The sequence below is a fragment of the Salmo salar genome, chromosome ssa06, assembly GCF_905237065.1.
Source record: "Salmo salar chromosome ssa06, Ssal_v3.1, whole genome shotgun sequence".
NCBI lineage: Eukaryota > Metazoa > Chordata > Actinopteri > Salmoniformes > Salmonidae > Salmo > Salmo salar.
The window spans coordinates 20,161,935-20,175,345 of NC_059447.1; the positions used below are offsets into that span (position 1 = coordinate 20,161,935).

General features: G+C 45.3%; 1 protein-coding gene across 1 annotated transcript; it reads right to left on the reverse strand.

Annotated features, from left to right (window-relative positions):
* Nucleotides 1–2,556: 2,556 nt before the first annotated feature.
* Nucleotides 2,557–10,269, reverse strand: proza (protein Z, vitamin K-dependent plasma glycoprotein a). Its single transcript, XM_045719908.1, has 9 exons — nucleotides 9,981–10,269; nucleotides 8,967–9,144; nucleotides 6,499–6,668; nucleotides 5,865–5,889; nucleotides 5,562–5,675; nucleotides 5,127–5,261; nucleotides 4,758–4,873; nucleotides 4,426–4,543; nucleotides 2,557–4,189 (listed from the first exon to the last, which is right to left on the reverse strand). Exons 2-9 carry the CDS (start codon nucleotides 9,055–9,057, stop codon nucleotides 3,654–3,656), a joined length of 1,305 nt encoding a protein of 434 aa, XP_045575864.1. The 5' UTR covers nucleotides 9,058–9,144; nucleotides 9,981–10,269; the 3' UTR covers nucleotides 2,557–3,653.
* Between the last annotated feature and the right edge of the window lie 3,142 nt (nucleotides 10,270–13,411).

The following is a 13,411-nucleotide window of genomic DNA, read 5'->3' on the forward strand; positions in this document are numbered from 1 at the left end:
GAGAAGCCTTCATCTGCGTCTGCAGTTTCAAAAATATTTTATTTATACATTTTCTGTTTTCAAACAGCTATTGCGTCTGCAGTTTCGAAATAAAAACTGTCCCCCAGCCCAACCTCAGACCCAGGCGGTGGCCCCTGGAGGAGCAGCGTCACCTCCACACTGCTGCACAATTACCCAGCCAAGTGAAGTCTGACGCTGTCTGGCATCCATGGGGCTCCATGTGAGGAGGGCCTCAGCCTGCACCACCCAGCCCAGTGGAGAGCATCATCTCTGGGCCAAGAGTGAGAAATCTGGGGTGGGGGCTGGGTGGTTGGTTGGAGCATGAATGGAGAGAAAGAGATAGAGAGGGGGGGTGGATATCAGATGGGGATTATGGTATAATCATAGATATGCCATCATAGACTACTCCATTATAACACATGCACAATTGTACACACACACGTATACGCATTTGCACGCACTCACCCGCGCCCATGCAGGCGTGCACGGACACACACACACACACACACTTTCACTCTCTGACATATGACCTCATACACAGGCTCAGACATGTTGCAGACAGATAATCCTTACAAAAGACAGGGTCATTTGATGTTACCCCGTGCCCCCCAACACACACACACACACACACACACACACACACACACACACACACACACACACACACACACACACACACACACACACACACACACACACACACACACACACACACACACACACACACACACACACACACCATCATATCCTCAGCAGGAGACATGGTGGATTTGAGGTCACAGCATGTGGCTAGTATAGGGGGTTATGGGGTAGCTAGTGGATTACAGTTTTGTAGGGCAACAGTCCGATTTATAGTTAAATACACCGACAGGATAGACCACCAACCTACACATCACCCCTACACTCTCTCTCTGAAGATGAGTACAGCTATGTAGATACTGGCTTTGTCCTGAAATGACACCCTATTCCTTTTACAGTGCACTACTTTTACAGGCCCTGGTTAGAAATAGTGCACTACTTAGGGAATAGGGTGCCATTTGGGGCGTAATCACTGTAAACTATATTCCCCAGCTGTCTCTATCACATTGCAATGTTTTTTTCTGTCAGCTCAAAGTGAGAGCACTTTATATTAAGGGCCATAATCACATTTCTCTCTGTCACATCAATAACAGGCTCTCTCATGTTCCTCCATTCTCACCTTTTCATCAAACCCAGTGAGTCTCATCCCCTTCCTAAACCGCTCTCTCTCTCTCTCTCTCACCTACTTTTTTTCATTCTCTACATTGGAGTTACCATATTAGGGGATTTTTTTCCATCTTACAATTTGACTACTTTGGCTGTGTTTACAGCCCAATTCTGATATTTTTTCCACTAATTGGTCTTTTGACCAATCACATCAGATTTTTTTCACATCAGATCTTTCTCAGAGCTAATATGATTGTTCAAAAGACCAATTAGTGAAAAAAAAATCATAATTGGGCTGCCTGTGTGAACGCTGCCTTATAGTAGATTTGGTGGGAGTTTTACTCAGTTTCTGTGTGAAAGTGTCAATTAAATCTGGCAACACTGCTGTGTATCCACCTGAAGTGTCCTTGTTGTTTTCTACATATTGCCCATTTCCCTGCAGGGCTGGGCAGTACTAGTGTGCCTGTCTCAGGGCTGCGGTGCGAAAGGATGTGGCAGGGCCAGCACACGGGGCCAGGCACAGGAAGGAAGGAGCTCCACTCAAATTCATCTCTATTGGACAGAGGCTAAAGGAGCTGGGGGCATATTTTGGAGCCAGGAGACATCTCCTAGGAGAATGCCATGGCAACCAGGGCCCCAAAGCGGCGAGGGCCCCCAGGCTTTGGCAGGGGTGTTCCTACTCCCTTTTCAAGTGCCCGATCAAAAGTGGCAGGAAAGGTTCTGTTATTGGCAATTTGGCGTCTCTCCTTTCTTTTCTTTGTCTTTCTTCCCTTGCTCCGCCTCTCTTTCTTGGGTTACACAGGAGGCTGGGAGCTGTCCCGGACCAGGCCGCCAAGGAGGCTGTGAGAAGATGGAGAGTAGTGTCTTTGCAATGGATTGTGGGAAAATGTTGCCAAACAACGCTAGGGGGAATGTGGCTGTGATGGTAGCTTGATATTGGACACAATAGTGAAATGTAGCATTGATGTAGCATCTGTAGCAGTGGGAGTAGAAGTGATCATTCTAGACTCAAATGCCAGCTATTACAGATAAGATCACCAAATCTGTCTGTGTGAGTCTCCTGCTTCTTGCTAGATTGCTCTCGGCATGCTAGTGAAAGTCATTTACACCACCAGGAAAAGCAGTGGTTCTGATCCGTTTAAGAGCTTTGAGAAGGTGCTGGAGATCAAAGTAGGCTACAGTTGACGACATTACAAAGTTATAGACGGCTTTACTCGTCGTCATTGTGACACATTTACTTTGACGCAGATGTTCCTTAATGCGCTGCAGAACAGACTTGAGAGTATACCTGTATACGTGTGGTCTTCCCTCTCTTTTGTTCTTCCTTCTCTTCAATTGACCCATATTCCTCAGTAATGAATTAAACTGACACCAGGGTTAACTTTTATTAATACATTCTTAGTAAAGTGATTAACATTAAAAGGTATACAGTGCAATTACCAACCCTTCTCTCCCAAAAAAAGAACATCAGTTAAGAGTAAGACAAGAGCAACAGAACACACATGCTGCATTATTTAATGTTCCCCTAGTCTATCTGCAGTCAGCCAGGTACAATATTTGGTAGGACATGATACAATAGTATTTTAATGAAAATACCGCCACCTTGTGGGATAAATAAAGAACTACACAGATGTGGGTTGTGTTCATTAGGGCAGTGGTTCCCAACCTTTTTCGCTAACTGTACCATCAACAGAATTTTGCTTTGCCTAGAGAACCCCTGAAATACCCCCGCATGTACATTTTACCAGTAAGCCTATGGTCTCATGAGTCTTCTCAAGTACCCCTAACTCATATACTATACGATAGGTGGAATTCAACTTATAGAAATACTTTTTTTTATCTTGCATAATTTAAGCAAAAGACATCAGCCATATGGACAACCAGACCCTTCCAATGAAAAAAGACGTAAGATAAGAGTAAGGTATGTTACACAAACAGAATGCATCTCAATTTCCCCCTTTTTCTCTGGCCCTCCCTTTACGTTGTGATTTCCCTCCTTCATCATGCTCCCTGTTCAGCTTTCTTCCCTCCCTCCTCTTCTCCTCCCACATGACCCCTATCCCTTTCCACCTCTATCCAATATTACAATATCCTCCATTTATTTATTTCCTTGACAGTGTCAGCTCCGTTCTCCCTGTCTTGTCTTCCCTAATTCCTATCCATTTAAGCCTTTGTCCAATACCATCAACCCTCACAATTATTCTCCTAACCCCCTCAACCTCTCCCTCTCTTCCCTGTACCCTCCCCCTGATCACTACCCCTGAATCCCAAACCCCTAGTCCCTAGCCACGAAGCACTTACATAGATCTGAGAGGATTGGACCGGTATAAGCAATATGGTGGTAGCTCCATCTGGCTTTCTGATAGGCCAGACGGTAATTGGCGCCATATAGCTTAAAGGACATCTTTCCAATCCTCTCAGATCTACCCTACTGCATAGGGGGGGGTGATTTGGGATTCAGAGCCCCCTTAGCGTGAGTCCATGAGGGGCTGCAGCCAGAGCAGGAAACGGGACACCTTCTGGTAGATGTAACCCTGACTACAGTCTGCCCCTGCTGGTCTGGAGACTACCCCGGTCAGATAGAACACCTCCCTGTGGAGAGATAGAATGGGACTCCCCGGCCCCAGGATGCAGTCACCCTTGGGTCTCACCGTCGTACAGCCCATCTTGTTGGTGACCAACCCTGGGTGCCTCTCCACACACTGGGGCAGACGCTCATACGCCAGGTGGTTGAGAGTGAGCGGGCCCTGGACCTCTGTGGCGTCCACAGGGTCCTTCCAGCCGGTGACCACGGCCGGATACTCGCCAGTCATCAGGACGACCTCTGCAAAGTCGCGTTCGGGCAGGCAGGCAGCGACCACGTGTTTCTTATAGACGATGCGCTCGCGGAGCTCGAGGACGGCCAGGTCGTTGTCAGGGCGACCGGGTACGTAGCGGGGGTGGACGTGGACGACTTGGACATAGAGCGTCTGTTCGCCATCTTCCGATGCGGTTTGGCGCTTGCCTGGGAGGGGAGGGACGAAGTACTCAAAATCAATGAAGGAACACATACTGTAAAGCAAATCAAAAACATACCCTCGCACACACACGCCGGAATGAATGCACGCATGTACACACACACACACACACACACACACACACACACACACACACACACACACACCCACACACACACCACTTCCACCACCAGTGAAGCCTGAGCCCGTAGACTGGACATGATGCCCCATGATGAGCACTCACCGACAGCCACCTGGAAGTTGACGTATTTCTGGGCACACTGGGCTGTAGTTAGAACCAGGTTCTCCTTCAGAATGACACCACTACAGAACCCTACAGACTCTGTACTCTTCAGAATGGCCTGCACAATGACAACACAACAGTTACAATATACAGCAGAGATGACCCAGCAAAATACATTATCACAACTATGGGAATATTGGGTTAATGTGCTGTAGCTTTGATAGTGAGGGGTTGACTTCATAAGAAAAATGAGAGCATAATAGTGCCTGTCAGTGGACAGTGTGTACCTAGTTTGAATTGTGTGTACCTCATAGTGGTGTGTGTTTTCCTACCTGCCAGGGACACTCTCCAGAGTTGCAGGCTAGTCCCTCAAAGTTGCTGGCGATGTTGGTTGACTGTCTCTTTGTCCACTGGCTTAGGCTGTTCACCTTCCCACAGGGGAATGTCACTGAGAGAGGGATGGAGGGAGAGATAATTACTGAGTATAGTTTAGTACAGTACCGTATAGTATAGTACAGTTTAGTATCTAGTATAGCATAGCATTAACCTCGTACGAACCATCCTGATCTCGCAAGCTTACATTCTGTTTCACTATCCGCTAGCGAGATCAGGATGGTGCGTATGAGGCTAGAATAGCATAGTACAGTACAGAATCGCTTAACATATAGTATAGTATAGTATAGTAGTATCTGGTCACTGACCTGCAGGAATACACTTCACCCTCTCCTTCTCCTCTAGTTTCCAGCCACGGGCACAGGAACACTCATAGGACTGGTATCCTGGCTTACAGAACTGACTGCAGCCCTTGGTCTTATCCAACATACACACTGTCTGATCTACAATCACACACAGAGAGAGAGACAGAGAGGGGGAGAGAGAAAGGAGGAGAGGGGGAGAGAGGTGGAGAGGGGGAGAGACAGGAGGGAGAGATGAGAGGATTACGATTAGGCATATTTCAAATTTCGACAGCACAGTTAGTGGATCCATAGAAAGATTTCAAATAATTACGGATTTGTTGAATTTGTTATTTTGAAACTTAATTAAAAAAAACATGTAGGCTTCTTCACTGTTGATGTTTTTTTTTTTACAACATGAGTTCCCCACCAACTCGTTGTTGGGTCCTTCACGTCTCTCACCTGTCTCGCAGTGGACTCCAAAGAAGCCTGACTTGCAGACACAGTCGTATCCCCCCACGCTGTCTGAACACATGGCTCCGTTCTTACACGGCTTCTCTGCACACTGGTCCCCATCTGTACGCACACAGGGTTAACAGCACAGCCAGTCAAATGGTACAGTCACTAATGCAACACACGTGTTCTTGGGTGAAGCTATTTTAACTGTCACACCAAATCACATGGATTTCAACTGAGTGTTAACCTAAAAGACTAAGTACTCTTGATATGTTTGAAGAGAATGTCAGTCAAAATCATTACACTTACCTATGTAGACTGACCAGAAGATATCCTGAAAGATCAAAACAAAGTCCACTGTCAGTTTGATTCAAAATGTCTACAGAATCATCAGGAGTCCACTGTCAGTTTGATTCAAAATGTCTACAGAATCATCAGGAGTCCACTGTCAGTTTGATTCAAAATGTCTACAGAATCATCAGGAGTCCACTGTCAGTTTGATTCAAAATGTCTACAGAATCATCAGGAGTCCACTGTCAGTTTGATTCAAAATGTCTACAGAATCATCAGGAGTCCACTGTCAGTTTGATTCAAAATGTCTACAGAATCATCAGGAGTCCACTGTCAGTTTGATTCAAAATGTCTACAGAATCATCAGGAGTCCACTGTCAGTTTGATTCAAAATGTCTACAGAATCATCAGGAGTCCACTGTCAGTTTGATTCAAAATGTCTACAGAATCATCAGAAGCTAGAAGAGAGATTAAAAAAAGGAGAGGAGTGGAGAGAAGCAAGGAAAGGAGGAAGGTTTGGAGGTTGTTAAAGAGGACATCTGAGGTGAGAAAAGGAAGGATGAGTTGAAGGAGGTGAGGAAAGAAGGGAGTCTAATAGAGGGAGGTGTGAGGAAAGAAATCTGCTCAGTGGGAAGAGGGAGCATTGGCCCACCGTGCGGTAGGAGTCCTGGAAGATCTCCCTGGCCTCCTCGTAGTTGCAGACCTCCTCCAGACACTCCCTTTCCAGGTTGGCAGGGAGCAGGCTCTCCTCGTTGCCCACGCTGGCCCTCTTCTGGCGGGACAGGGTGATCACTTCAGTGGCCTCCTGCTTGTCCAGGAACACTGGGGGAGGGGGGGGTAGGAATGATACTCATTCACAAAAATAACTTTTTATCTCAACGGATAGTCTAGTTTTCATATAACCTGATTCCACTTAAATAGTTAGGTCACACATTTGAAAATAGTTTAATACAGATTCTCGGCCTAAATCTGTCAAATCTATGTAGTAGAGTACAATAGTAACAATCTTTGTTACTAATTAACTAAGGCCTAAACCCAGTGCCAAAAAAGCACAGAACTACACCAATAGACCTAAACACTCTTCACACAGTACCTTTGACTCTACGGATCCCCACTCCCAAAAAAAGGGTCTCAGATTCCATTAAGAATGTAGCCTAATGTCTCCATGACAAACTCTCCTTGTCTAATGTCATCCTGCCCCTTCCCATGTCCTGGTGTCCTGTCTACTGGATGAACAGGCCACTTCCCTGTCTTGGTGTCCTATCTAGTGGATAAACAGGCCACTCCCCTGTCTTGGTGTCCTATCTAGTGGATAAACAGGCCCCTTCCCTTTTCTGGTGTCCTGTCTACTGGATAAACAGGCCACTTCCCTGTCTTGGTGTCCTATCTAGTGGATAAACAGGCCACTCCCCTGTCTTGGTGTCCTATCTAGTGGATAAACAGACCCCTTCCCTGTCTTGGTGTCCTATCTAGTGGATAAACAGGCCACTCCCCTGTCTTGGTGTCCTATCTAGTGGATAAACAGGCCACTCCCCTGTCTTGGTGTCCTATCTAGTGGATAAACAGACCCCTTCCCTGTCCTGGTGCCCTGTCTACTGCATAAACAGGCCACTTCCCTGTCTTGGTGTCCTATCTAGTGGATAAACAGGCCACTCCCCTGTCTTGGTGTCCTATCTAGTGGATAAACAGGCCCCTTCCCTTTTCTGGTGTCCTGTCTACTGGATAAACAGGCCACTTCCCTGTCTTGGTGTCCTATCTAGTAGATAAACAGACCCCTTCCCTGTCCTGGTGCCCTGTCTACTGGATAAACAGGCCACTTCCCTGTCTTGGTGTCCTATCTAGTGGATAAACAGGCCACTCCCCTGTCTTGGTGTCCTATCTAGTGGATAAACAGGCCCCTTCCCTTTTCTGGTGTCCTGTCTACTGGATAAACAGGCCACTTCCCTGTCTTGGTGTCCTATCTAGTGGATAAACAGGCCACTCCCCTGTCTTGGTGTCCTATCTAGTGGATAAACAGGCCACTCCCCTGTCTTGGTGTCCTGTCTAGTGGATAAACAGGCCCCTTCCCTTTTCTGGTGTCCTGTCTACTGGATAAACAGGCCCTTCCCATGTCCTGGTGTCCTGTCTACTGGATAAACAGGCCACTCCCCTGTCTTGGTGTCCTGTCTAGTGGATAAACAGGCCCCTTCCCTTTTCTGGTGTCCTGTCTAGTGGATAAACAGACCCCTTCCATGTCTTGGTGTCCTGGCTAGTGGATAAACAGGCCACTTCCCTGTTTTGGTGTCCTGTCTAGTGGATAAACAGAACCCTTCCCTGTCTTGGTGTCCTGTCTACTGGATAAACAGGCCCCTTCTCTGTCCTGGTGTCCTGTCTACTGGATAAACAGACCCCTTCTCTGTCCTGGTGTCCTGTCTAGTGGATAAACAGGCCCCTTCCCTGTCTTGGTGTCCTGTCTAGTGGATAAACAGACCCCTTCCCTGTCTTGGTGTCCTGTCTAGTGGATAAACAGACCCCTTCCATGTCTTGGTGTCCTGGCTAGTGGATAAACAGGCCACTTCCCTGTTTTGGTGTCCTGTCTAGTGGATAAACAGATCCCTTCCCTGTCTTGGTGTCCTGTCTAGTGGCTAAACAGGCCCCTTCCCTGTCCTGGTGTCCTGTCTACTGGATAAACCGGTCTCTTCCCTGTCCTGGTGTCCTGTCTAGTGGATAAACAGGCCCCTTCCCTGTCCTGGTGTCCTGTCTAGTGGATGTGAGTTCCTCCTTTCAATGTTAAGTGCTTTGAAACCCAGTGAGCCCTCTAAATAATCAGTTTTCATTACTGACTGGATTGGCCATCCAGGGACAATAACCATCCGAGGAAAGTCCCTCTGTGCACTTTTGTTGGGGGTGGCAGGAAGCCTAACGGTTTAGTGCGTTGGGCCAGAAACCTAAAGGTCGCTGGTTTGAATCCCCGAGCCAACTAGGTGAAAAATCTATCGAAGTGCCCTACAGCAAGGTAAATAACCCTACTGTAATTACTCCTGTAAGTCGCTCTGGATAAGAGCATCTACTAAATGACAAAAATGTCAAATGTGTTGCTCAGGGCCATCAGCCAGCAGCATCGTGTCCCTGGTCCGTTACCTGTCTTGGTGTTTTTAGTGTCTAGTCTGGCCGTCACAGCTCCCAGTAGCAGTAAGGAAAGCAGGGTGGCAGTGGTGGCTAGGGAGCCCATGGTGGCAGCTAGAGGACAGTCTGTCTGAGTCTGTCTGGCTGTTTGTCTGTCTAATCCTGTCACCTCAGCAGAGTTCAAAGTTCACACCTAAAAACAACAAGGACCAGAGTTCAGAGATTCCCACATTTTGACATAGACATCACAGATGACATAATGGATGAGCTTCAAAGAGGAGGGTCATTTTATGTGCAGGATCAGAGTAACCTACAAAACAAGAGGATGAAGACTAATTGTTGTGAGTGTTGTTAAAAGCTTTTGGATCTTGAGATCATCATTAAAATCTTAAACTTCAGTCTTGCAGCTTCCTCTCTCTCTATGTAAAAATACCTAAAAATCAACAACCTGCTTGTTTAATAGTTAAGACATCAAATGATCCCATCAGAAGTGACAATGCATTTTCTGAAGAACCCCCGGACTTGGTTACAATGCTGCCATCGTGTGGTATTAAACCCCGTTTATTATTGTCTCATCCATTTCCAATCATAAACAACAAAGAGGGATAACATCAAACACCCAAAACCAACTAGATTCATTGGTATTATGCCTAATCAAATAGTTAGTTTAATAGATTGGCTGTAACAGAACAAACAAAACAAAACAGGCCTGTGTGTTTCTATTTAGTCCAATATGAATATGAACTGGTTCATGTTGTGAATGATGCTGCTGTCGGCTATAAAACAACATACGACACGACCAGACTAATCTGACATGATGCTGTAAAAGCTTGGGCTACCACAAACTGCTAAAAACATACGAATGTATGGATCTTAAACGACACTTGAAAATATAGAGGCCTATCACGCATCCACGCTATATTATGCTACCAAAATCGCAACGCGTATCCCATTATGGGAGAGATGGAGGCTATTCAGGGCGCGGCAAAACGCATGATGATTAGAACGGTAAAATGCACGGTAACCTACCGCGTCGGACTTCAACCGGGGCCTGGACGGAATGAGAAGGATGACAGAAGCCTGTTCGGTTGGTTCTCTCTCTGGTCCCAACACGCAGTTCACCGTGTGGATCCTCGGCTCTGAGATCGCAATAGAGGTTGACAGCATCACACTCCAATGTTGCTTTTTCAGGCCACTGCGACGTGTTTAATCAACCACGTGAGGGCGGTCTTTACATTAGACATTATTCAAAGCCATTAATACAAATACTGTATGTAGGCTACTATACTGTATTGGTCCGTCCTACTGTAACCCGTCCGTCCTACTGTAACCCAATCATGGATTGTTGATGTTACTGTATGTACTGGCCATTGAGAAGTTTGAAGCCGCCGCCATATTGGTACTCCTGAGAAGGAGCAGTTCTCCAATGCTTCAAGGACAAAATTACATGCATTAGTATTTTTTTTGTAGTTGGGACAGTAACATTAGTACTCTAAAAAAATTACTTTATTTGTATGTTTAGTTCACGTAATATAATTTAAAAGTATGCATTAAGGTGTCTGTAGTAGAATATGCATGGCAAAAATGAATGTAAACGTTAATAAATGCATTTCTATAGCTTCCAAAATCATTTTTTTTACACTGGAGAACAAATACAAATTTTACACTGGAGGAGAAATACTAAAATGGCTTCGTAGTGGCTTCAAAACAGTGCTCCCTGTCAGTCATCCAGTGTTTATACACATCGTTAATATTATCCTATGGTTCTATGGTTCTACTAGCTTTAAGCACCAGCTGTCAGAGCAGCTCACAGATCACTGCACCTGTACATAGCCCATCTATAATTTAGCCCATACAACTACTACTACAACTACTTCCCCTACTGTATTTATTTATTTAGCTCCTTTTCACCCCATTATTTCTATTTCTACTTTGCACTTTCTTCCACTACAAATCTACCATTCCAGTGTTTTACTTGCTATATTGTATTTACTCTGCCACCATGGCCTTTTTTTGCCTTTACCTCCCTTATCTCACCTCATTTGCTCACATTGTATATAGACTTATTTTTCTACTGTATTATTGACTGTATGTTTGTTTAACTCCATGTGTAACTCCGTGTTGTTGTATGTGTCTAACTGCTTTGCTTTATCTTGGCCAGGTCGCAATTGTACATGAGAACTTGTTCTCAACTTGCCTACCTGGTTTTAAATAAAGGTGAAATAAATAAATACAAAATATGTAGGCCTCACTGTTGACGTTGAGACTGGTGTTTTGTGGGTACTATTTAATGAAGCTGCCAGTTGAGGATTTGTGAGGCGTCTGTTTCTCAAACGAGACACACTGATGTACTTGTCCTCTTGCTCAGTTGTGCACCAGGGCCTCCCACTCCTCTTTCTATTCTGGTTAGAGCCAGTTTGAGCTGTTCTGTGAAGGGAGTAGCACACAGCGTTGTACGAGATCTTCAGTTTTTTTACAATTTCTCGCATGGAATAGCCTTAATGTCTCAGAACAAGAATAGACTGACGAGTTTCAGAAGAAAGTGCTTTGTTTCTGGCCATTTCGAGCCTGTAATCGAACCCACAAATGCTGATGCTCCAGATACTAAACTAGTCAAAAGAAGGCCAGTTTAATTGTTCCTTTAATCAGCACAAAATTAGAAACTTGGATTAGCTAACACAACGTGCCATTGGAAAACATGAGTGATGGTTGCTGATAATGGGCCTCTGTACGCCTATGTAGTAGATATTCCATAAAAAAATCAGGCGTTTCCAGCTACAATAGTAATTTACAACATTAACAATGTCTACACTGAATTTCTGATCAATTTGATGTTATTTTAATGGACAAAAAAATGTGCTTTCTTTCAAAAACAAGGACATTTCTGAGTGACCCCACGCTTTTGAACAGTAGTGTATATGGTTGACAATGTTGAGCTTTCAACATGACTTTTGAAATTAAGCATCACTTCCATGAATCATCAACCTTGTCCTCAGTAACACACCCTTTGGTGTTGAATTCTCCAGTCATTGGTTGAATGCCCAAACGACACAGGGTTTTCAATCCTTGATTGGTTAATCACTGGGGTGGTTACCTTGCTGTCTTCTCCCCCTCTCTCTTCATCAGGGTTGGGGAGTAACTGATTACTGTTTTATCTTTTCTTTTATATGTAATGTAAGTGCCTTGATGTGTTTGGACCCCAAGTAGAGTAGCTGCTGCCAATTTTAAGTTCGTTCCACCTGAATGAGTCTGACCACAAGTCTGAGACCACTATGATGACACACCAAATGCGTTAAATGAATTACTTTTGTCTTCTTCTAATAATGCCTCTTAAAGGGAAAGTAATCCAAAAGTAATCAGATTATGTTATTATGTTTAGGTAATCCAAAAGTTATGTTACTGATTACAGTTTTGGACATAACTAGTAACTGTAATCGATTACATTTAGAAAATAACCCACCCAACTCTTCTCTCTATCCCCTTCCTCCCTCACCTCTTCCTTCCTGCATCTCATAATATATAAACAATATATGCCATTCAGCCAAGTTTTTTATCCAAAGACTTACAGTCATGCATGCATTTTACCTATTGGTGGTCCTGTGAATCAAACCCCCTATTCTGGAGTTATAGGCTCAATGGTCTACCAAATGAGATAGAAAGGACATCAGGACAACTCTCCCTCTTTTCCTCCTTCTCTATCTCCCTCCCTCCCACCCTCCCACCCTCCCTTCGTCCCATTAGTTTGCCCTCCGTGTTAGGGAGCTCTCCGTTCCCCCACCCCACCTCTACCCCAACCCACCCTGACCTTCTCTCCCGACTCTCCCCGGTGCCAATGATAATTCCATTTTACTTCGCCGGTGTGATCGGAATCATAATCACAGAGGCTTTGAAGTCGGCATTAAACGCGGTGGAAATCCGTCCATTATAGATCAATGTGAGAGGGCAAATGCACACAGACCCAGACAGCAACAGCAACAACAAGAACACCAAGGGAGAGAGGAAGGGCGAGATAGAGAGGGAATAAGAGAAGAGAGGGAGAGGCAGGAAGGAAGAGGAGAGGGAAGGCAGGTGGGAGAGGAAGGGAGGAAGAGGAGAGGAGGAAGGAAAGAGAGAGAGAGAGAGAGAGAATATGAGTAGGGAGATGTTTGATCGCTTGACCAAAAACTCTAACTTAAGCAGGTGACATGGCAAACAAGAATGGAATCTCAAACCAGTAGGACTTTACCTTTATCTGTGTGAGTGTGTGTGTATGCACTCGTGTGAGTGTGTGCAGTATTTTAGGACCTCAGGGCTATAGGGCTGCAGACTGCAATGTTAAGTGTTGATCTATTTCCTCCAGTCCAATAACAGATGCATTATAAAGGCCTGCTTCACCAGCTGATCCCCAGAGCTTGCCTGGTCTGCCAAGCTAGTCTAGCCCAGAGAGGGTCACTGTGGCTTGGGAGGGGGAGAGGGAACGT

What these genes read in the sequence shown, in the direction of transcription:
- proza (XM_045719908.1), bottom strand. Translation starts at nt 9,057, where the DNA reads ATGGGCTCCCTAGCCACCACTGCCACCCTGCTTTCCTTACTGCTACTG. An exon ending in CACTAAAAACACCAAGACAG is followed by an intron (nt 6,669 to 8,966) that starts GTAACGGACCAG and finishes CCCCTCCCCCAG; the next exon opens with TGTTCCTGGACAAGCAGGAG. An exon ending in TCCAGGACTCCTACCGCACG is followed by an intron (nt 5,890 to 6,498) that starts GTGGGCCAATGC and finishes TTGATCTTTCAG; the next exon opens with GATATCTTCTGGTCAGTCTA.